Below are 23,426 nucleotides of genomic sequence, written 5' to 3'. Positions count from 1 at the left end.
TTCACAAACAACGGTTAAATTGGTTAATTCTCACTTTTCCTTCCGTTTTGGCTGTTGCCTTGGCTCTTTCCCTTAGTAGATCGATTAATTTCTCAACTCCTTGCGACTCTTGTTTCCAGTTGCCGATTTCACACACAAAGTGCTGTACAATTAGGCAAAAGCCAGACGAGGTAACTGCTGACAGTCATATTGCTTCTAGGTTTAACGGTTATTGCAGGGTCTCATGATAGACGCTGTTTCGCATTTTTTTATTTCCCACCTTATCTAACCCTTATCGCGGGTACATAGTTCCGAGGATCTGCCAGCGTCGCGGTGAGCCGTCATTCAAATAAAAGTGAAGCAAAAGAAAAAGTTAAACGCAACTGGCGTTTTCTCCGGCCGCAACTCGTTCCACAGGGGCGCAGACCAACTGACTCCGAACCGAACCCCTTTCCGGGTCCCTGGATCAGTCTACACAAAGAAGATTGAACTAACGAAGCAACAGCCATGCGCGTGATCGTTGAATAGATGGTGACAACTGAACTCATCTGGAGTTAATCGCGCGGGCACCGACTCGGTGAGAAAACTGACCTTCACACCCCAGGGGATGCCGATAACTACCGCCATCCAAAAAGAGTGAAAAAAATTAACAACCATTCCACTCTGTGAAGATGGAATGGCAGCGAGAGCTGACGACAGTCAAAGCTCTCAAACGAAAAGCAAAGTGCTTCACCTCCGCCGCGGATCGGCCTGAAGGTAATGCAATGCCGAGGCTACCCGCGGCAAAGGTGAAGCAGGTGTTAAGCACTCTCCATACGAGGGCCGATCCCGACGGTAGTGCAATGCCGGGCCGACCCGCGGCGGAGGTGAAGCAGGCGTTGAGCGCTCCGCGTACGTGGGCCGATCCCGATTATTTCGAAGGGCGCGTTGCAGGTTCCCGAGCCCGCAGGAGTATGTGCCATTGAGCTTGGACGTTTTCTGCACTATCACCAGGATCGGCACACATGATTTTTTCTGTTGGCGGACGCCAAAAAAGCTACGGATGGCTAGTCATATGTAGCTTTCGCTGTAAAAGGCCGCAAAATGTTGGCCGCCAAATAGACTGATTTGTCGGCGCTTTAGGAATGTGTGTGAGGAGTGGTGGTGTGGGCGGGAGGGGGGGAGGGGTATGTCGCTTAACTTGGGGGGCGCCCCCCCCCCTGGGTACGTGCCTGGTTGTTGTACGAGAGGTCGCGGGATTAGCAACAAAAACGGTGAGGAAGTTGTGGTTGTACGTGAGGTCGGCGGGATTAACAACGGCGACGAAGTTGTTGTTGTTGTTGTTGTTGTTGTTGTTGTTGTTGTTGTTGTTGTTGTTGTTGTTGTTGTTGTTGTTGTTGTTGTTGTTGTTGTTGTTGTTGTTGTTGTTGTTGTTGTTGTTGTTGTACGTGAAGTGGCGGGATCACTAATGTTTTGCTCAGTTTAACTGTAGACCAGAATCTTCAGCGTGCGTAGGGGACATCCATCTTTTGCTGAAGGTTGCTGGAACAGGCCAACGAACGGCCACGACATCTCTCAGCCTGTTCTGATCGTATGCTCGCAGCCTGTGCTCGCTCGTCAGCTGTGACGTCATCAATCCCGCAGGCCATGCGCGAGCCGCGCCAAGAGATGGCGGCTATGGGGTCGAGATTATGCGCGCTCGGCTCCAAACGCGGATGCGTGAGCAAGCAAAAAAAAAAGAAGTAAATTCTGGTGACGCTGCAAACTAATCCCGCGCGCTCAAGAACAACAATGAGGCCAAGGTACTTCAAGAAAAAACTGAACAAATTATCGTTTATTTCCTAAAACGCGAGAAATCGGTCGGTCGCGGCGTGGGCCCGGCGACTTCCTTTACTTGGTGACGCAGTCGACGGGTACGTCGACGGTCTTGGTGATGGTCGGGATGTCGGTCAGCGACAATGGCAGCTCGCGCTTGCTCTGGATGTCCTTGAGCATCTTCTTCAGCTTGGGGTTCTCCTTGTCCAGGCAGACGAACTCGAGCTCCTGTGGCTCAGTCTTGCTGGGCTTGCACCCGCGCTTGCAGGCGGTCACCTTCTTCAGACTCATGCAGACCTTGCCCTCCTCGTAGATGATCTTGCGACGCTCCGTGATGCACTCCGGAGTTGTCACCTGGGCGACCACTTCGTCTGCGCGCATCGAAGAAAGTGGGGAAAGAAAAAAAAGGAAAAATACGCACAACATTAGAGCGGCAAGTTAAGGGACCAGGCGCTGGAAATATGCAATGGCGCAAATGAAATAAATCCTCGCGAGGTATTACTTTCCCAATACTCAAGCAGATGTCTTAAGGTATTGTCTTTCAGTAACGCTTCTCTTCTCGTAATAGCATTGCTTTACCGTGGCCTTTATTTTTGCGTAGTTGCATGGTGATCCCGTACCACTTGTTTTCTTTCTACTCAATATGAGAGTTCCTATTAAAGTGACCTCACTTGGAGCCTCTTTGCGGACAAAGTATGTAAGATGTATAGCTTTACGGCATACGTCACTGCAATATTCTATTTACGTGTGATTCTTTGCGGTGTTTACAGTCGGTGACATCCTAAGAATTACAAACTTGTTCTTCCAACAAAAACGCAGTACACCTGGCCTTCACCTCTGAAAGAGAGCCGAACATGCTTTATTTATTATTATTATTACGGGGTTTTACGTGCCAAAACCACTTTCTGATTATGAGGCACGGCGTAGTGGGGGACTCCGGAAATTTCGACCACCTGCAGGCAGTTCTTTAACGTGCACCTAAATCTAAGTACACGGGTGCTTCCGCATTTGACCCCCATTGAAGTGCGGCCACCGTGGCCGGGATTCGATCCCGCGACCTTGTGATTAGCAGCCCAACACCAAGCCGAACATACTGGAGCCCACTCACCGTTTAAGGACTTCGCTCTGCTGTTAAAATGCTAGGCTAATGGGAAAGTAAAAGCCAGTTGTTTCAACCTAAATTATTAGCTGTGCCGGAGCAATGGAATCAAGGTCGCCCATTGCCATGGACGTTCAGATTTCATCCGGAGACCAGTGACACACAGACCGATTCGTGCGGTGAAAACATTTTAAACACGCGAAACCGCTTGACGTCAAGCAAATTAGCGAACGTAATTGGCTGGCGCATCTGTGGAAATTGGCGTTCGAGTTTAACAGCGTACGCATAACCTTGTAACTCCTACGTTGTATTGAAACCCGTTTTCCTAATTGGCAGGTACGATTCTCCGCATTGCACATTTGCCCTGCTACGGGCGGCACCGATCATGCTTTCAATGAAGAGGAACTGCTTGTTGCACATGCCGGGGCTTGACTCTCGGGCATGGTTTCGTCCCGAGGGCCTACCTTCTCTGTGCCGTAACACGAGCAAGCTGCGCTCTTACGCCTCCACTGCACAAATGAACCTTGCGGAAATGACGCAGTTTGTCATTAGTTTCGCAAACTGCCTGACGGAAAATAGCCTTGCAATAATGAAATGGTTCTATAACACTGAAGTCCTGGTTGAAACGCAGCAGGTTCTCGCAACGGTTTCGTTGGAACATTTAACAAAGGTGCTTTTCTTCAACTTCCCCGCCTTACTGCGATAACTGTTTCCTGCCCCGAGTTGTGCACAGCGACTTTGCGCTCATGCGTCAAGCCCGACTAGTGCTTGTTTTCAATGCGCTAAATGCAACGTGCTTGTTTTCACTGCCTCAATTGCAAGGCGCGCAAACGACCTTTCGAGTCTTTCGTTGTAGTCGAATGGCACTGGCTTCTAGAGTTTGTCAGTCTGCGACTCCCTGAGGCTTGTCTTTGAGTTGTATGCGCATTACCGCCGCAATTCTCAAGCTCGGCCGTCTACTGGTGCCTCGCAAGCGTACTCCAACGTGGCCGACATGCACGTCGGTGTCTGCACACATACCCTCGTCCACCCTGTGTCCGCGGATCTTGGTGATCTTGCTGATGATCTTGCCGATCTTGCTGGTCCTCACGTTCTTGGTGGTGTTGTACTTGGTGTGGTTGTAGCTGCTGTGGTTGTAGCTGGTGCTGCCGTACCTGGTAGTGCCGAACTTGAGAGTAACGCCGTACGGGCAGAACACGTGACCCTTGAGCACCGTCTCGGGCTCCAGGGAGTAGGCGTTCAGGAAGTCTTCGACGTCGGTGACGACGCACTTCTCGGGGGTGACGTACTCGTACTGGTACTCCTTGTTGTTGTCGCCGCAGAGACCGGCGAAGGTGCCCCTGTACTCGGGTGACCTCACCTGTGGCGGAGAGGCAAAGTGGCACCCGCCCCGCCGAAAGCGTGAGACAAAGCAGCAAAGAGAAGTACGCCGAAATATCCGGCGTACGCGGTAATCTAAAGAGAGAAAAGGTGGACGTGAGCCACTTTTGCACATATACAGAGACACATTGCAGACATTTAGTGAATGTACAGTTTAATTGAACTTTACGCTGGTGTTATTTTTTGTTTAATTGGCAATACGACTGTTGTCGTCACGCTCGTGTGTGCTGAGCCCGAGCGCTGTTGCTGGCTAAAGGGAACAGGCCCGCACACAGGTGCCACCGTTGCTCATCAGGTGTAGCATCGCACGGATGGGACGGAAGACGTGGGTTCGGTGCCCGCCGGCAGCAGCTTGTTCCTTCGTTCACTTTCGTGTTCCTTTTCTTTTTCCTTTATTACTTATACAATGTATTATAAATCAGAGTCAATTTTCCCCTATTTATCCTTGGCTTCGTTGTCTATTGGCGTCATTAATGTGGTTGTGATTAACAAAGATCGAGCCCCTTGGTTCCCCGTGTTCTCGGTCACTGAAGTCACTCGTCCTCCGAGCGATAGTATCCTAGCGACTAGACTCGATTTTTATCACTTCTAGGCGGCTCCATAGGCTCTGCGTAGTCTTCTTTCATTTTTTTTTCTTTTTTTCTCGGCACCTCAATTAGGCACATCGAATAATATCAACGAATATTCAAATAAAGAGCAAAACTGCTATATTTACACGAGCCAGGCTCAAACGTGGCTGTGCCGAGTGTGCTAATGACCAAGCGTTCGTGCGATGTCCGAGCGCTTGCGTAAAAGGCCCTGCAGCAGTGACCCTGGAGCGGAGCACAGCTTCGTATGCTTTAGTAAAACCTGACTGACTCTACGGGTGAGTTCACTTAAGCCCAAGTAAAATCGCCCAATATTAATTTTTTTTTCATCGCTACACTCACCGTGACGAGTACGCTGCTTCCGTTGTAAGCCAGCAGGAAGTCAGAGTCGCGGACCTTGAGCCACAAGGTCGGGGCCACCTCGGGGTGGACGGTGACGTAGAGCAGCACCTGCGAGCTGTAGTTGTGGTAGTACTGCAGAACGTGCGACTTCAGCGGGTCCACGGTGAGCAGGGTGCCGTTGACCTCGACCTCGTACGTGCTCTGGTCCTTGGGCGGCGTCAGCTTCACCAGTGTCTGGTTCTTCAGCACGACTTGCAGGGCCTGCGCGACGGTGGTGTCATTCGTGAGAGCTCTGCAGTCGGGCGCTGATGAGGCAGTGCTACGCAATGCCCACCTTTTGTGTCGTTTGCTCGCGTGATCGTGTTTCGGCTGTTCTGTAAGCACTGCATTTTCTTATGCGTGCGCCTTAGGAGTTCGAGAGAAAGTACGCGTTACTTAGCAAAAAAAGAACACTTCGTCGTACCGCCCGATGGGTGGGCTGAGCTCTACGTGGATACTTCGTAAGTGTAAAAGAAGCACTGCTTTTTCGTGGTACACCGTTCGTGTTTAACCTTTGTCGGTTTCTATTGACTAGTCATATAATTCGCGAAGGACATGTGCAAGGTAACGAGAATAATTGGCTTTTTTTGAATTTTGGCACATTGTCTTCGTATGATTTGACATTTATGGAGACTTTTCTGTATATTAAAGGTCCTTCAGAAGCGATAAGCAACGTTTTTATGGCAATCCGACTTTGTCGCTTGCGACACTTAAGCATCCCTTGTCGAGGATTTCCTGAATTCATTAAATGTACACCAAGGAGAAAAAGATTATTTGAGCTGAATCAGTAATTTACCCTTCTGTAGAGGCAATAACGCCACTTTTGCCATGATAAGAGAATAGGTAAGCCAGAGAAGATGCATGAGGCAAAGGCTAGTCAAGACACTACTGGATGGAATACATCGTCTCGTAAAATACACCGAGATTGAACACAGTAAAGTTAAAGAACACTTAGTCGCCCACAGTGGCTCAAATATGCGAAGGTGCTTTGAAATCCATGGCGTCACAATGCCGTAGCCGTGCTTGAGTTTCGAAGTGAAATTCACACACGAAACTTTTTGCCTTCATGTTCTCTTGTATAACACTCGATGTATTACCGCGAATTTAACCGAAATACCGGTCTGAAAGAACGAAAGAACGCTTTATCGGTATAACCGGGTCATCAGCCTGGTTACGCCCACTGCAGGGCGAAGGCCTCTCCCATGCTTCTCCAACTACCCCGGTCATGTACTAATTGTGGCCATGTCGTCCCTGCAAACTTCTTAATCTCATCCGCCCACCTAACTTTCTGCCACCCCCTGCTACGCTTCCCTCCCCTTGGAATCCAGTCCATAACCCTTAATGACCATCGGTTATCTTCCCTCCTCATTACATGTCCTGCCCATGCCCCATTTCTTTTTCTTGATTTCAACTAAGAAGTCATTAACTCGCGTTTGTTCCCTCACCCAATCAGCTCTTTTCTTCTCCCTTAACGTTACACCCATCATTCTTCTTTCCATAGCGTCTGTCTCTAGTGTCCCTTCAAGCGCCGCCACTACTGGCTCGCTTGCTCACAGTTCCTCACCATAGCATCCTCGCTCTTCTGTTCCAGGAGGACCAGGAACTCAGGGTCGTCGACCGCGTGGCGAACCAGCACGTGAGAAACCTGCTTCTTCAGGGTCTCCAGGGGATAGGTGACGTTGTCGAAGGTCTTCAGGTAGTATGGGCTGACCACACAAGTCGCTAGACGAAAAGAAAAAAAAAACAAGGCATGTTGCATTTCAATGCTCGCTTTGACTATTTTCGGTTACAGCTGTTCGTACACTTAGGGAGCTAAGAGGTACAAATCGATAGGCTTAACACCTTAGGACACTACGTGGAAGCGATCCACGGATATGACTAGCAGGTGTCTGCAATCGCATTTCGTTTGTTCGTTGAAACAGTTCCCTGAAATCCGAATGCCTCGCCCAGCACTAGCCGGCGAAGCACTGCCGGTGTGACTTGTTTACAAGCACACTCTGTAAGGTAAGATGCATTTTCGTTACAAGTGCACTTTGCTACGCCCATCTGCTTCAAGTGATGGTATGACCCCCCCCCCCACACGTGTTTGTGCTATAGCAAATGATCATGCGTGACAAGGATCAGTGCGCTGCCACGAAGGCGTTGTTGATGGTCTTTCGAGGCACTCACGGAAGGGGTATCCCTTCCTGACGGCGGACACCAACTGCGAGGTGAAGTCGTAGGCGACGGTGGGCCTGAGGGGCCTGAGCCAAGGCAGGCGCTTGAATGTGACCTTCTCGAAGTGGGGGGTGTGCACGGTCACGTTGGCCGTGGTCACTCCAGTGTAGAGGTCCTCGAGCACGGCTTCCACGAGGAACTGGCCCTCGGTCACGACGGGGCTCTCCACGTACTCGGTCGTGGACTTGTCGTACAACAGAACCTTGGCCGTCTGGAACAGCTTGTGGGTGGCGTTCAGCAGCAGACTCGGGTACTGCGATGGCAAGCGACCAGAGCGACCAAGGCATGTCAAGGCGTGTCAAGGCTCTAGGCACCCAATAGGACGACAAAGTTGTGCTCGTCAAGACTCAACAAAGCACCTCTTTTGTTTTTTAGCTTGCCTTGGCCGATCCAAAAAATGTAGCCCTTCAAGCATGAACCGCAAGTCCCATTTGGTTCCACTATAGCGTTCAAGCAGCTGTGATAGTGATCTCGGTCTTGAAATACTTGCTCCCGTGTAACTTGCAGTCCTGCTATTTTTGTGCTGGTAATATCACGACTTTTAGTTTGTGTATGCTTATTTTTTCAGTATATTTTTTAGTTCCGCGCAAATTTGGCTTTCTAAGAACGCATGATTTCTTAAAGCGTTACTTAAGTGAAACGCTTAAACTGTGCGAAAATTAAAACGAGGTTGTCTTTTCTCACTCAGTCACCTTACTTTCCGCACAGTTCTTTGGCAGACTGAGCCTGCTATTAGCCGCTGTCGTAATGAGAGAGAGATGTCGTCGCAAGACATCGCACTGTGGTAAACAATCACTGAATACCGGTTATGCGCGGAAGAAGTCTACCGTAACAGAAAGTTATTAGGCAAGAGAATGCTGATTGATTGATTGATTGATTGATTGATTGATTGATTGATTGATTGATTGATTGATTGATTGATTGATTGATTGATTGATTGATTGATTGATTGATTGATTGATTGATTGATTGATTTGGGGAGTGAGAGAGAAAAGAAGCCAGAGCAGCGAGTGAATAAGGCACTGGCCGCAGTTGCACGGACGAGCCAATAACGCATCGCACCTCCTAGCGTGCCGCTTTAACACGATCCGCCAGCGTCAATTGAAACGAACTTGTCCGAAGCTACCCCTGCCTTGCGATCTACGCTGGCAGGCGGCGACGCGTGAAGGTCAACGTTTCCTTTATTTTTTTCCGTAGCGCGCCTTCCTCGCTTGCACAAACGCAACGCGGCAGAATTGTGATGACGACGCGCTACTTAAAAAAAAAATTCGCGCAAACGCGGCCGGTGAGTGAAACGGACCGGTGCTCACCTGGGTTGGCAGGGTGACCTTAAGGACGAACTTGTCCAGGCGGTGCTCGTGCCAGTGGACCTTCTTGCACGCGTAGCTGACGAGTTCCTTGCCGGCCTCGGCGTCCTCCTGGCACTTGGCGTAGTACCACGGCAGCTCGCTCACGGGCACGCTGTACGCGCCGACGTTCTCCATCTTGGTTGCGTATTTTTTGTACGGCAGATTGTCGTACCCTTCGTGCTGCCTCCAGAGGCTGCTCTGAATCGTCTGGGGACGCATGGTCTTCAACTTCTTCACGGCGCTATTCTGTGTCGAAAAAGAATTGTAGCGGCCATTTTTGTTACACCCGCGCTTCCAGTTCTCGGTTGGAAAGCACTCAAAGGCGTATCTTTCGCCAACGATGTGTGTCTCGGGAGTTGACGGGCCCTTCGCAAAACCTGGCGATATATTTTTTTGCATTATTCGTTTCGCCCGATATTACATTTACGATAAAGCAGTTCTTATTTGTGCTGATACTGTATGTGGTCGTCCTGTTAGCTACTGTAGATGACTGTTATTCTACATGACTTCACACTTGTACCCAGCCATTTGTGAGCCATGGCTGAAGTAAATAAGCACTTTTTATTTGATACGTCTTGTTAATACGCGATCAGTTTGTTTTTTTTCATTTAGCTCTCATCAATTGCGGGCGCACGGCTGGGAATCGAACTCCGCGACCTCGTGCTCAAGTAGCAGAACGCCGCATACAGTGGGCTACAGTGGTGCGTGGGGCACATTTCACGCGACCCCTAAAGCGTAAATTGAAAAAAAAGCCAATTTTTTCTTCGTTGGTGCTTCCCTTCTACCAAAGTCTACGCTCTTGCTACCTGAATGTTAATTATTCATGACACCTAATTCGTCAATATTACCCATAAGAGTGAGTGAACGTCCCAACCGTACCCGCACGACATGGCTGACCAACGCGCCCACACTTAATACAACTGAATGTTTGGCGCTTTTTATGAACATATTATATTCTGACATTGTTACCTGTTCGCCACGGGTATTGACCTGAACGGAACGCGCTTTGGTCACTCTCGGTGTACTTGCCGTGTCACGTGCTGAGAATGACAAAGACAAGCTGGGACGATCTTCGAAAAATGGCCGGGACTATCGCGCAGCCTGGTTCCAGTCACGTGTCATGTCGGTGGCCCACTTTCTTTTACCACCCAACGCCGGGATTCAAAAAGAAATGAAGAAAAGCAGGAGTCTGCTTAAGCATGCTGTACTTACAACAACCGTAAGCGGAGAGTACTCGAGTTGCTCGACGCTTGGGGAGGCTTCGAACTGCAAGATGATAAGAAACATAGTTGACGGCACTATTCATTTCGTGTCGTCTATAAATGTAGGCAAACTTAAGAGCTAAAACCGCCAAAATTGAGGCATAATTCTGAGATTGTTCTGACGTTGGCCTATAGTCAGTCTGTCCTAGAAGATAACTTGAGAGTAATACATCCCCGACGATGTAAATTTAGAATCGGGTCGGATTCTTTATATGTCTCTCGCGTTTTGTCATTGCTTTTAAGTGCTATACATATTGTAATACCTATGAGGCGACGCCCCCCTGGTAGATACTAATATCTGTTTAGGAAAACGGCAACACCTTCTGAAAAATGTCTAGTGCCTATGATAGGTCGTTGTGACAGAAATAAACAAAGAAACTGCAATTACCATTGCGAATTCTCTTGGCCTGCTTTTTTTTTTCGGGGCGTTTCAAGGCTTTTGGGAAGAGTTGCACAACTGAATAAACGAGTTGAAGCTGTAAACACTCGGGCGTGAAATTTGACGTGTAGTTTTTTTACGGGTGTTTAAATATACGAAACTTTCTAATAACCAATCTATGTGATTCAGTCTTTGAATCGAATCAGTCACTCTTTTTCCTGGAATCGAATCAGTCACGAACAATTCTCGAATGTTAGATTTATGATTTTGTTTGTAGTCAACGCATCATAACGTGCAATGTAACAACATAATGTTACTAACGGTACGAATACAAGGACGTGAACGTCGTTTTAGGTCAATTGTGAAAGCGGCTGTTCATCACTCGAAAGCTATTAGAAAAACATTCTATTCCATAGAGTCGCTCCTGGCACTATTCGATTCATACTCGATTACGTCTCAAAAAGTTACTACGCGCACTCTCCTGGTAGTTCCGATCCAATAAAAGCTACGTGTTCGTTTTCGATCGTCACGTTTCGTGACGCCTGAAGCCGCCGAGTGAGCCGGCGCAGCATAATACGACTTGCAGGGCTCCTTCCCAGCTAAATCACTTGAGCCGCAGCATCATCGTGGGTACCGAGTGAGACAACCCTTTATCGGAGGGTCGTCAACTTGCTGCCGTACCTCCACGCTGTACTTGAGGGGTCCGTAGTACGAGAAGACCTCGGCGGTGCTGGTAGCGTACAGGTAATGGGCATCCTTCTTCGTAGCGTAAGTCTTGAATGGGCTGGGCTTGGGCGACTTCACAAGGGCCGAGTTCACCACAGCCTACGAGGGAAGAAGACGTAGATGCAGAATACACATTGTTATAACTTTGCTTCGTTCAATTTCTGGGTAAATAAAAATTCCTAACACTTTACCGGTTTTTTTTTTTTTGCTATAGACACGATTCGATGTCTAATGTAACGTCACTGAAGACCTGCAACATGTACTTTGTGTCTGCTGCCGCTATGCGTCAGAGAGTCTTTAGAGGCGGCACTACACCTGCGACAGGACAGGAGCTTGCAACTGCGCCACATTCGTGGCCCACGGCAGAGCGCCACCCGCGCGTTGCGTGTCACAAAAGCACTGCTGACGTTCTTGCGGGTCACGAGCCTCGACGGAACCTTGTAAATATCTCTACAGTGTATATATCTGCGTGTGACTGTACGCGCCTGTTAAGTGTTTATCACTGTATATATCATAAGCATCACCCAGCGCCTGGAGCAGCATGTCAGGCGAACAGCCAGGCTAACGTCTCCAGCATATCATTTAAGCTTGCCATCTCTTTCTCTCTTTCTACCACTCTATGGTGGCTGAATTTCCATTAGAACCTACAAACTAGGGTTTGTCAGCTTAGTCGACTGTTGTGACGAGTCGTTGTTAACTGTTGTTACGAGGACCCCAAAACAAGTTACCCAACGTTTAGAAAGAAAGTTTCCCGCAGGACTTATTGCATTGTTAGTGTGTAAACATCTTTGACTCTCGTTTGCACTCCGTATAGTACTTTGCTACTTGCATCTATGTTTCCGCTCACTTCGTATCAGCAGCTACCCTGGCCCTTTATTTATGTCGTTATTATTTGCAGTGCACTCACGTTTCTTCTTCCGTCACTGTTCAGTTTAGTAAGCCGACGAGGTCACAGTGGGCCGCTGCACACTGAGAAATACACTATGCAGCAGTGATGCAGTATAGTGCACTTCAAAATAGTTTAGGCTAGCGTGTGGATTCTCAAAGCAGCTTGTGATCAAAAAGCTGTGCACAGGAGCCAGCCCGCAGAGTCGTGCGTGTTAACGCTATGTTAAAGAAAGCATTTGTCGCACATAGCGACTGCCTTTGCTAGTGAACAGACCCGCGAACCGAACTCCTGGACCCGACGGTGGATCGACCTGTTGCCTAGTCATTTACCACTTGTTCCCCTCGCTTTCTGCAGGGCCTCTTATTCTTTCGATTTGGGCAAACAGCGAGCGATTGATTCGCGACGAAGGCGGCCGTACCTCGTACTCGCTGTCGACCTTGTTGGCGTACAGCTGGTACAGCTTGAGGGTCTTGTCGAAGCTGGTTCCGTACACGAAGTGACCGTACACGGCCTTGGGCACCAGGGGTCCGAGGGCAGAGACGACGAACTCGAGTCCGTAAGCGTACGTGGTGTTGGTCACGTTCTGGAGCAGGGGCTTCACGTTGTCGGCCTTGGGGTACGAGGCGACCTTCGAGGCCTCCACGACCTTGTGCAGGACCTCGTAGTGGTCCAGCTCGGACGGCAGGAATCCGGTGGCCTTCTCGAAGAGCTCCTCGTAGACGGGGGTCTTCAGGTCTTCGGGGTAGGTGTGGCGAACGGTGGGGTAGTGCGACTGGGTGCGGTACAGGGGCTTGACTTCCTTGACGTAGTCGGCGGGGTCGGTGCCGTTCAGCGTGTTGCTCAGGCGAAGGACGACCTTGTACTGCGAGTGTGCGTGTGGAAAAAGAATGGTTTTAGCGGGTGTCCAGCACTCTCCTGTTAAAAAAAAGTGCTTGTTTTTTTGTCAGCGCTTGGGACACGAGCGATACCCGCGTAATCTAGTGCCACGCGCTATGACGCCTACAAAATGAATAAATCTTAAGTGCGTTAATCCGTGCGCTTACACCGTAGAAAACACTCCCGATTATGCATTGTAAGAATACCGCAACGATAGAAGAAGGGAAACCATATTAGCAATCGTATAACGCTAACAGACAACGAAGCCTTTGGCTTTGTGTAATCGTTATTAAAAGAAAGCACGTTATTCTGCGTTGCAAATCGATATCAAGTTCCTCGCATCGCTATTGTAGGGAAAAAATGGCATCTTGTCAGTTTCTCGATAAACGAAAATATTTTTTTCCGTACCATAGTTCTGCTCACCCACTGCCGACCACGCAATTAGGTTTTCAATATTCTTTTACATCGCTTTCTTACCGCTGCTCTTGTCCAAGAAAACTATATTTAACTATTTTAGCGTCATGTTTTTTTACCTCTGCGTTATAACTCCTCAAGTAATTGTTTTTCGTAATCGCTGCAGTTGTTTTTTTCTCACCCTAATGCTACTACGCCCTATTCTCTGCATGCCTCCTTTAGTCTGGAACAAAAAGTAAAACGCTGCAGAACCGCGCCTAACGTGAACCGAATGGCTTCATTACCACTCACGATGAACTAAAAGCGTAGTCGCAAGGAAGCTCCCCCACCTACACGTATATGTGGGGTTTTAATTAAACGAAAAACTAGCATGCCCGAGTTGCAACCACATTCTCCTGAGAAACGCTGCCGCAAAGCGAACTGTTTCATTCTCAAAACAGGCCGCTTGAGAAAAGCGACTAGAACCAACACACGCACCACAATGGTGTTTAGCTTCTTTTTCTTTTCGGGTCCTCACCTCATCAACGGGTGTCTGGGGGTTGCGGACGAGGCGAGCCTCCCACTTCCTGGAGACAGCCCACGGGTTGAGGACGACCTCGAGCAGGGACTTCACGAGCTCCTTGCGCTTGGCGAGCAGAAGCAGCGGGGTCTTCTTGGGCTCGGCAGTGAGACCGGTAACCTCGAGGCCGACACCGACGTACTTGTGGCCCAGGACCTTCTTGTACTCGAACGGCTTGGACTGGGTGGCCAGCACGGTCATGGTGGCGAGCACCGATCGCTGGGGGGCGGTGAAGAAGAACGCCGGGGTCGTGTAGGTCATGGTCTTGGTCTCGTGGGTGAACACCTTGGTGAAGCGCGGCCTGAAGGTGAAGGCCAGGGTGTGGTTTACGCTGGAGAACTGCAGGGCGACGTCGTGCGGGTGCGTGAGGCGGGTCTTCTCGATGACGCGGACAGCGGCCACCAGCTTGGTGAATGGAGTCACGGTCAGGGTTGACGTCACGGCGGTGGTGTACACGCTGCGGACAGCAGGAGGCGGCAATTACGCAAGCGGAGACAAAGTTGGCGTGGCACAGAAAGGAAATTGAACAAGACCTAGATCGAATGAAACGCAGCGCACATGCTCGGAAAGGGCTAAAGCTTGTATTTGTCGCAATTTTCCTGGCATGTTTGCAGTCAGCAGGAGCAGACGGCATCCTTAGGCAGTTTTTACAACGTTTCCTCTTCAGAGACTACGTCAACCTGTACAGTTCAACAAGCGCTTGATCGACTATCCTTCCTGCTGGCCAATCAAGCACAGCGTTACTCGTTTGGAGTGTAATATGTGGACGCGGCACCAAGCAAATAAGAGTTGCTCTGGTCTCATCCTCCTTCACCAGCACAGTGTGAATGATCATGGCCAAGTGGCTTATGTCTGCCTTTCTGACTTTAGCTTGTGTACCCATCTCATTGCTTGAACAAGCCCACATCTGTTTTTTACCTTCGCCTCTCGAGTATTTCTACCAACTAAAGGAAATGTTAGCGCGTGACTCATACAAGGCGCCAACGCCTGCCAAGTTCGTTGTCTTGTCATTTTCTTGGTAGCTGCTTCACAGCAACTTATTTTCTACCTTGAACAGCTACTTCGAATACCTTAAGTCGCCTTCGTCAAAATTTAGTGGCGCCTGCACTTGTGACCATAGGAGTTATTGGGCTGTCTCTGGTGGCTTTTCGAACACTTCTAGGCAAACCTAAATATTAAAAATAAAAGCTTTTTTTTTTCACTTCTCAAACACTTTTGGCTACCGTAAAGCAATACAAGCCCCGCTATACGTTTCAGAGCTAGCCACTGCCAAAGTAGATGTGGCCTTCATGTAAATGACAAACAGGATAAAGTGCGCAAATATTTATAGCAAGCTCTTTTTCCGCCATCTTATAGAAATGGCTTCCTGGGAGGCTTCATTTAACAAGGAGCCTTGATTGGATACCCACCACGGCTACTCGTTCTGCGGAATACATACCTAATGAGGGGGTGGCGAGGTTAGTCAAGTTGCTAAAATGCAGCTTTTTTCCCCGCTATCGTCACCGTTCAGGTACATTTTGTTATGTCTGGTCCGCCAATATGGTTAAATAAAGCAATTTCAATGTCAATCTCAAAATATGTCCTGGCGCTTTTCTTGACACCGTATTGCGGGCTACTGAGGAGCGACGGACGAGGACCCTTTCCCGTTTCTGAGTTACAGGGCACTCACGTGGGCTGCACCAGAGCAGACACGGCGAAGACGGAAGGCACCAGACTCTTGGGGTTCGGCTGGTAGCGGACCTTCAAGTCCTTGTAGGACAGGGACACCACCGTCGGGTAGCGGGTGGTCATGGCGACCGGGTAGCCCACCACGGTGGGGACAACCTTGCGGTAGGTGTAGGGCACGCGCAGTTGCACGTAGCGGAAGTTGACCGGGTGCACCCACTTGTCCTTGACGTACTCGGCGCCTGCGCAGTGCGCGTGGTCAGTCACCGAGCGAGCTCAGTTCTTCGGTTGGTACCGAACAGAGCAATTCTTCGCGGAAAGTGTTTCGAAATCAAATATTGTTTTCCACACGGCCAATCACGGTTGGTCCACCAGAATGCTTATGTCACGCACAGTTTAGCATTGAGCGTTGCTTTATATTTTCCACTGCTTTTTCTTCTGTGTTTGTATTTTATGGAGAGGCAGTTCTAAAGCATTGTCCTTAACAACGGAAATTGCTCTGACGGCCATGGCTTCTTCAGGCTGAAGTGGTAGCAAGTGATTTGCAGGTGGCTTTAAGTTTACATATTTTAGGGAAATGGGTTTTACGGATCGCTCGCGACTCCACGAGGTTGCGTCACCGATTTCGTTCTTGCTCGTGGCGAGCCGCAGAGGACTGTACAAAAGTTCTTACGACCAAACGTCGAGATCATAACTTGCTTGCGAGTAAACTTCGCGAGCCTTCTTACCCTTCGTGAGAAGCTCCTTGACGAAGTACTTGTCGAGGGGCAGGAACAGGTCGGTTCCCAGGAACTTGGTGTCCAACACAAGCTTGGGCTCCTCGACAACGCTCTTCGTGTCGAAGTTGAACTGCGGGAAAAGCCGACGGCGCCCAGAGTAAATCTTGAGCCGATGCTTACGTAACACTTCTAGACCTATTCGATCCCCCCCCCCTTCTACACATCTCATTAAGACACTTCTATAGTTTCGCTGCAAGCAAAGAGAAAATGTTGTGCTACTGCGGGTTCGTAATAATAGACGTATCCGTGAACATGACGTCTGCACTGAGTGTCAGCTTGCTGAGGAGTTCATTCGCACTTGTACTGCTCGACCATCAGCTTCCACTTACTAGTTTACGGCTTCGCTCTCGTCTTGGCACCAATTTCTCTCGGTCAAAGTGGCATTCATTCAGCAGGTGAAGTCAATACTAGTTTCTATTGGTCTAATAGGTAACCACCTTGCCTTCCCTTCCTACCTTTTTATTTCTCTCTCTCTCTCTTTCATTCGGCGGTGCATGTTCCCCAATCCCTCTATTATCTGTGCCACCCTGTTTCGACTATCCTTTTCATCAGCTTGAATGAATGAATGAACGGATTTATTTCGCATAAAAATAATTCTATGGTTGGGTTCTGGGTAAAATGTTGCGCGCGGTCAACTTGACCAGTCCCAAGAAACCCATGAAAGGCAACAGAAGGCAGCGGGCGCCCACGTGTGAGTACACCGGTGGGTAGGCGTAAATTTGCTAAAATTTATGCATACAAACGGTAATTAATAAATTTCAATAATCAGAGAAAGAAAGCAGTCCTGTGAACAAGGAAATGTTAAATTTATAGATGGGCATTATAGATTATTTAAAGCATTGTTATAATAGAAGCACTAAAGAAATACACCGTGACATAGCAATATATTAAGCACAGCACAAAGCGAACGAAAGAGTAATATACAGCATAGGACATGCATAAATGCAATAAAGAATAACAAGAATTAGTTTAACAGGAAGTCGTTTTGCAAGCTCCATAAGAACACATCTATCTTTTGTAAGGCCAGGTAGTTGAGTAAAATCGTAAGTGTATGCCGAAGCATTTGTTGACCATAATTCGTTCTTGAGCGCGAATTACTTCGTGTTGTCAATTGCTGTATTGCAGAACGGCGTTGCCTTTCGGCGTGACAGGGCTTGACGAGTCATTTCATTTTTGTTGTTCTTGTCTTTACAGAGCCGAATCGAGACGTTTACTCAGATTCCAGATGTACTGCACTTCTTTATGTTTTCTTTCTTTCTCCACGCTTCATATCCTACTGAATCGAGGTACGTTCTTTGTTCCGCTCCATTCTTATCACATTGTTAGTCTTCGCCGGCTTGGCGACATGCAACTACAGTTGGCCGACCATGTCAGCCCACGATACATTTCGTTCATTCGTGATAGTGTGAGGTTGAACGCTAAGATTTTCTTTGATTTTACTACTGCGTGATCGTTTGCACCCATTTCCAGCCTCGATAATTCTCAAAACCACTCGCTTCATCCGGCCAAATCGCTTTTCGCGTAGCTTGTGTCGCCAGCTCGGTATGCGCATTCACTACTTACGTGCTGGTCGAGAACGTCGAGAAGCACAGTCAGGGGCGTGTAGGTGTCGCCAAGGTTCATGCGGACACCACGGCGGACCCTATTGAAGGCGCTGGCAAGCAGAGACAGTGGACCGTCCTCGCTGAGCAGCAGCTTGTGCACGTTCTGGAGACCCTTGCTCACAACCATGACCTGTTGAACGAGGCAAGAAAGGCGGAGATTATCGCAACGCGAGTTTTCTTCGCGTTGAAGACTAATGGGCCATAACCAATGGGTAAATACTCGGATGTGTGTAGTGAACGTCCTTCAGCAGGTAGCTGCTGAGAGCTGACGACATCCGTGATTTTAACCACTAATTTCGATGTGTTCGCCATGGAATCCAAGTTGAGAGTCAATGCACCTATGCCGGCAACTTGACAAAAGATGCAGCTAACCGTGAGTGCGCGTGGTGCGCGTTTTGATGTACTTAAAGAGACTGTTCTTTGAACGCTTCCAAATCATATGGATGCCTACAGGGGAGCGCCAAAATACTTCCCCGTCGTCGGCTTCGGCGGCAATTTTTCATCCTTTGGTTCAATTAGCCTTTTTTTTTTTCGTTTTTGAGTAGCTGTCTTCTACTGTTCCTGTCTTTCATCTTCTTAATTGACTACGTGTGTTTTGTCTCCCTTAGAACCTGCTAACCGAAAACGTTTGTCAATCAACAACTGTGGCCTTGTCTTCTATGGACACTTTCAGATCGACAAAGGCCACGGGCAATGCACTTTATCATTGATGTCCCCCCGCGAAGCACTTGGAACAGGGCTGTAGTGTGTGCAGTGCGATAAATCTCCGCGTTGGTGTAAAAGCTTGGCGCACGTACGTCCAAAAGAGAGGAGGTGTACGGGCCCTTGGTGAAGTCAAGAGCGTAGAAGAAGCTACGGGGCACGAAGGAGACGTTGCTCTTGACGACTCCGACGTAGCCTTGAAGACCGACGCCGGTTTCGACTGCAAAACGTTAAAAAGAAGCGCACATTCAAATTCGGCAACTTGCAAACAATGTGCGCGTGGTACTACGCAAAGTGACGTCACGAGACGAGTTATCGGGCGCCTCGACCTAAGGGTGAACGAAATAAAAGCGGGATCGTCGAAGCACTTCGCTGTCCGAGGCAGTGAGTATTTCCAAGCTTTCATTTTCTGTTATTTCTATTTCATAAAAAAATTAGCTTCTTAATGCTAATTACTTAATGCTAATGGCTTCTTATGATATCACTAATAAAAATCGGGCCCCTCGGTTAGCTCCCTTTCTCCTCGTTTATTACGTAACGAGGGTCTCGAATCTGGCAACATTGTTGCCTCCATGTAGCATGTGTGGATTTATTGACCAGTTGCCTTCACCCAAAAAGATCACGTTCTCATAACGCCTGCGGCAAAAAGGACGTTTAACGTCCGCTGCCAAGGTCTGTGAGTGGTGGCGCTGGCTAACACTCCCAGGGTTCTACTAGGACACATAAATACCCAAGAAAGTGGATGGGAAAGGGCGCCGCGGTAGCTCAATTGGTAGAGCATCGCACGCGAAATGCGAGGTTGTGGATTCGTTTCCCACCTGCGACAAGTTGTTCTTTCATCCACTTTAATTTCCATTAATTTATCGTTTCTTTATTTTCATTTAATAAGCACAAGTAATTTCCCTTATGTTGTCCTTGGTGTCAGTGTTTGTTTACTTCTTATTATATGACTAATAAAAATCGGGCCCTTCGGTTAACCCCCTTTCTTCTCGTTTATAAAAAAAATTAGATCACACGAACTTAAACTACGCATAGAGCATGAAACCAACTTTCATGAAACAAGGTAATGGGCAGAAACTCGGGCAAGTACCTTACTCCCCAGCAAATGCGGCAAGCAGATTTCGGCAATGAGCTCCTCGAAAAAGGAATACTTATACTTCTGCTCTGTGCGGTAGATACGCGTGATTACTCAAAATCGCAAAATAAACTTCCTGTTTTATAGATGTGCTCGTACTTGCTCACATCGCGTACAAAATACTGTTTTATAAATTTGCACGTAAGTAGTCCAGCATGCACACTAGCGAAGATATTACGCTGCAGGTATTTGTCGGAAGACACTGACTCTACGTAATTGATCGTTGCGTTCTGCTGTCGCCTTGCCTCCGTGATCTTCAGCTTGAGATCCGACACCCCAGTTTAATTTCGACAGATCAATATAGTCAACAAAAAAGCCATTGGTTTAACGTGTTACAAATATTTGGCGTTGCGGTTTGTTTTTTTTTTTACATGTCTACGCAGAACATTGAATAAATGCCGGCAGAGCATTTCCACAGATCATTTGTCATCAAAGAAATTATCGGCAAACTTTATGGTACCACGTACTGCCTTTGCAGGCTCAGTTGGCACTTTCGGAAGCCATTGTGAAGAGCCCGCGAAATCAGAATTTTGAATCCTATTATAGAGAAAATAAACTTGCCGGAGTAGTCGGTGGCGAAGTGGAGCGTGGAGTACTGGCTTCCATACTTGTAGTGAGCAAGAGCGGGAAGAAGCTTCTTGAGGTGGTGCACACTGCAAGAAGTGTCACACAGCGTGAGATGAAACTCATCGCGTAAAAGCAAACTTAACGCTGTTTCGCACCCACCAGTCGTGCCCCAAAATAATCGCGTGGCAGACGCGACGTCGGGTCCCGTTCGAAACCGCGGCGCTCTCTATGAACAACGGCGCCCTATATATCAACCATGCCTTCTTTAACAGTCTCTTCGGGTATCGCATAGCCGCTTTCGTAGCGTTCGAAATACCCCGAATCTCTTTCTTCTTTGCGTTTAGGTTGTTCTTAACCCCGGAGAATATTTCTGATTTAAGCGCTCCAGTGGGATCCTCCCGACCTTGGGTGTTGCGAATTACATCGGGATAGCACATTTTTTTCTTTGGATTCTGTCGCACCTTTTGATATTGCGCCGTTACTGTGAACCTCTAGAATTTGTGCAAAAGGAAGTCTGGATTGGAAACTTCGCTCTACCGGTAACGTTTATCAGATACAACCAGCCGTCCTTTAGAAATCGTATGCAGAGGAACTAGTCAGCGAAATCGTTTAGTACCTATACCTTTTGATGCGGTTAAACGTTGCCTAGCCTAAATGGGACAGGTTGGTTTGTTCCACGCTGGGGAGGGCATAAAGAAGATCACGTTAAACGCGAAGTCGCGCATTCTTACGGCGGGAGGCCAGTGTAGAAAGCTGAATTCGTGTTTCTTTCTTTCTTTTTTTTTAGAACCAACGTCTTTCTTCATATCTCAAGTTCCCCGTTCTCGACGAGTTCGGTGTTTTTGAGCGCAGTTCGTTCGCGCGCGCGCACGCTGTGTACTCACGTCGGCTGGTAGCACGGCAGCGTGTGGTTGGAGAAGGCAAGGAGGGTGTGGTAGGTGTAGGAGGCGACCTGCAGGCTCTTCTCGCGAGGCAGCTCGAGCACCACGCGGGCCAGCACGGGCTCCGGGGGCGTCGTGAGCAGCAGCAGCGACAGCGCCACCGCACGAAGCTCGTAGTCCTCGTCCTTGTCGAAGTAGACGGTCTGGAGCAGGGGCTGCACCTGTGGGCAAGAGGAAAGGCGGGTCGTCGTCGGCGAGCGTTGAAGACACGTCCGCAGCCTCTTCCGAAAACGACGCCCGTTCTTATAGGCGCCCTAACACTTCGTGCACCGCACGAACGAAAGGGTGTTCCGGTGTTGTCCAGGCGTACCGTTTTTTGTATTCGCTCCTTTTACAGCGAATTCGTGACGACTAGCCCACTTGTCTACTCTCTTGGTGTTCTGGTGACCTGAGTATCTATCTGAAGGGTGACCTCCAATTCCGAGAATTTTGTCCTGCCCCTTTTATAGAGTACTTGTCATCTTTTCGGGCACGAGCATAGCGTTTTATTCGGTGAACTTACTCATCAGATTTCTTGCAAGCGCTAATATGGACTATTCTTTTTTTTTTCATCTAAAGCGATATTTCACCTCGCGCACCTAAGCCACAGCACGATATATGCGACTCAGCGTGGCAAGCACAACAACCGTATTGTTGAATGACCCTTCGCCGCGGATGACCGAAATGCGATGTAGTTGCGGTACAGGCAGGCTACGACGGTGCCTGGTGGCTTGTTCCTTTCTTTTATAAGGACCAGTTCAGTGTGCTCGGCCAATCCGCGCGCGCCGAACGCAGTATCGTACGAATAATCGATGTAATGCTTGTGAGCGAAGCTTGCAAAACGCAAAAAAAAAACATAAGAAAGAAGCCCCACAGCAACAAAACGCCACATAGCTGTTCTGCTTCTTCTTCCTTTTCTGACCCTGTTGTGTTTGTCTTTTGTGCTGATGCAAGGTAATTAAAGAGCAAGTTTGCTTCCTCCGTTATTTCCCGTGACTTGTTCGTACCATACTTTCTTTTTGTCTCGGCGTACGAGCGAGCTATCTAAAGCAGCACGAAATCGTTTTTAGCTAGCCCGGGAACTTACTCTCCGAGAACAGCGTGGGGGAAAATGGGACAAGTGAGAATCAAGGACAGCAAGGAGACTGCTACAGTATGTCCTGTCTTTAGACCCTGTTTTTGTTTCTCTCTCTCTCTTTGCTCCAGTTCGTCACGTGCTCCAAGTGTGTATAGCGCGACAAAGGGCAGCGGGAAGCACTCACGGCGGCGGCCTGGGCGACGGTGCTGTGCTTGAGCGAGTGGAGAGTGACCAGACGCAGGTACTGGCAGGCCTCGGACTCGTCCTCGGTGCCGAGGGTCAGCTTGCAGAGCGGGTGCTTGCCCAGCACGAACGGAACGACGGCCTTGAGCGCGAGCGGGTGCTCCAGCTTGGCGAGCGTGTGCAGCAGAACGGCGACCACGTGGAACTCCTTGGACTGCTCCAGCTTGCTGACGACGGCCTGCAGAAAAAAACACACGGGACGTGGCAGTGTGAAGGGTGTGTCGTGAGCGACCACGGCAGTGGTGCAAAGCCCGCTGAGGGTTCCAGCGGCGTACCTATGCTGTGCATAGCCGCGTTGTGAACTAAACCCCTTTATTTTCGGTTGCGCTCTCTGGGAAAGTTAAGAGTGAGCAGACGAAAATAGCGAGAGGAAAAGGCTGTGCGTATATAGGGGTAGCAGGCACTGTTTATGGTACAAGTGGTAGAGATTGTATGAAGGGAGCTGCAACACGTAAGTATTTTTGTGGTCAGCAGCAAAGAGAAGCATTGAAAGGGTTACTTTATTTCCCTTCGAATGAAGGGCTTTGGTGATCGAACCAGTTCTCTTGGGAACCGACATTAACCAAAAGGCCAAAGACGATGTACAAGTGAAAGTGCGATCCTGCAGACGTGAACAAGAACCTATCAAAGTGCAGCTATGTTTCATCAAAATTTCTGTGCGAAACACTATATCCAAGCCCTTTCCTCAGTACTGTTTCTTCTTAGGGTACAGCGAAAAAAAAACGGGTTCTTACGGCGTAGCTCCAAGGTGATATGAAAAAATTAGTCACAGTAGCTGGCAACTTTATGTTGTTTTACGTGTCAAACATTTTACGCGTTAGGGCCATTTAAACCAAATATCA

The 23,426-nt window shown here is 48.7% G+C and overlaps 1 protein-coding gene across 1 annotated transcript in view; it reads right to left on the bottom strand.

Moving 5' to 3' along the window:
* Positions 1-1,811: 1,811 nt before the first annotated feature.
* LOC142560628 (vitellogenin-2-like) overlaps positions 1,812-23,426 on the bottom strand; it is a 33,699-nt gene continuing 12,084 nt past the window's right edge. Inside the window, exons 11-27 of the mRNA XM_075672853.1 lie at positions 22,526-22,762; positions 21,228-21,445; positions 20,338-20,429; positions 18,737-18,861; positions 17,899-18,069; positions 16,285-16,405; positions 15,561-15,798; positions 13,850-14,348; positions 12,461-12,904; positions 11,109-11,252; positions 9,999-10,052; positions 8,748-9,032; positions 7,390-7,690; positions 6,785-6,942; positions 5,182-5,442; positions 3,893-4,232; positions 1,812-2,144 (exon numbers count right to left, since the gene is read on the bottom strand). Of these exons, the coding sequence (XP_075528968.1) occupies positions 1,849-2,144; positions 3,893-4,232; positions 5,182-5,442; positions 6,785-6,942; positions 7,390-7,690; positions 8,748-9,032; positions 9,999-10,052; positions 11,109-11,252; positions 12,461-12,904; positions 13,850-14,348; positions 15,561-15,798; positions 16,285-16,405; positions 17,899-18,069; positions 18,737-18,861; positions 20,338-20,429; positions 21,228-21,445; positions 22,526-22,762 (3,984 nt within the window). The 3' untranslated portion in view covers positions 1,812-1,848. The remainder of the gene's footprint in view (positions 2,145-3,892; positions 4,233-5,181; positions 5,443-6,784; positions 6,943-7,389; positions 7,691-8,747; positions 9,033-9,998; positions 10,053-11,108; positions 11,253-12,460; positions 12,905-13,849; positions 14,349-15,560; positions 15,799-16,284; positions 16,406-17,898; positions 18,070-18,736; positions 18,862-20,337; positions 20,430-21,227; positions 21,446-22,525; positions 22,763-23,426) is intronic.

Source organism: Dermacentor variabilis, chromosome 10 (assembly GCF_050947875.1).
Source record: "Dermacentor variabilis isolate Ectoservices chromosome 10, ASM5094787v1, whole genome shotgun sequence".
Lineage (NCBI taxonomy): Eukaryota > Metazoa > Arthropoda > Arachnida > Ixodida > Ixodidae > Dermacentor > Dermacentor variabilis.
The sequence above is the reverse complement of the archived record's forward strand: the minus strand, read 5'-3'. Positions and strand labels throughout refer to the sequence as shown.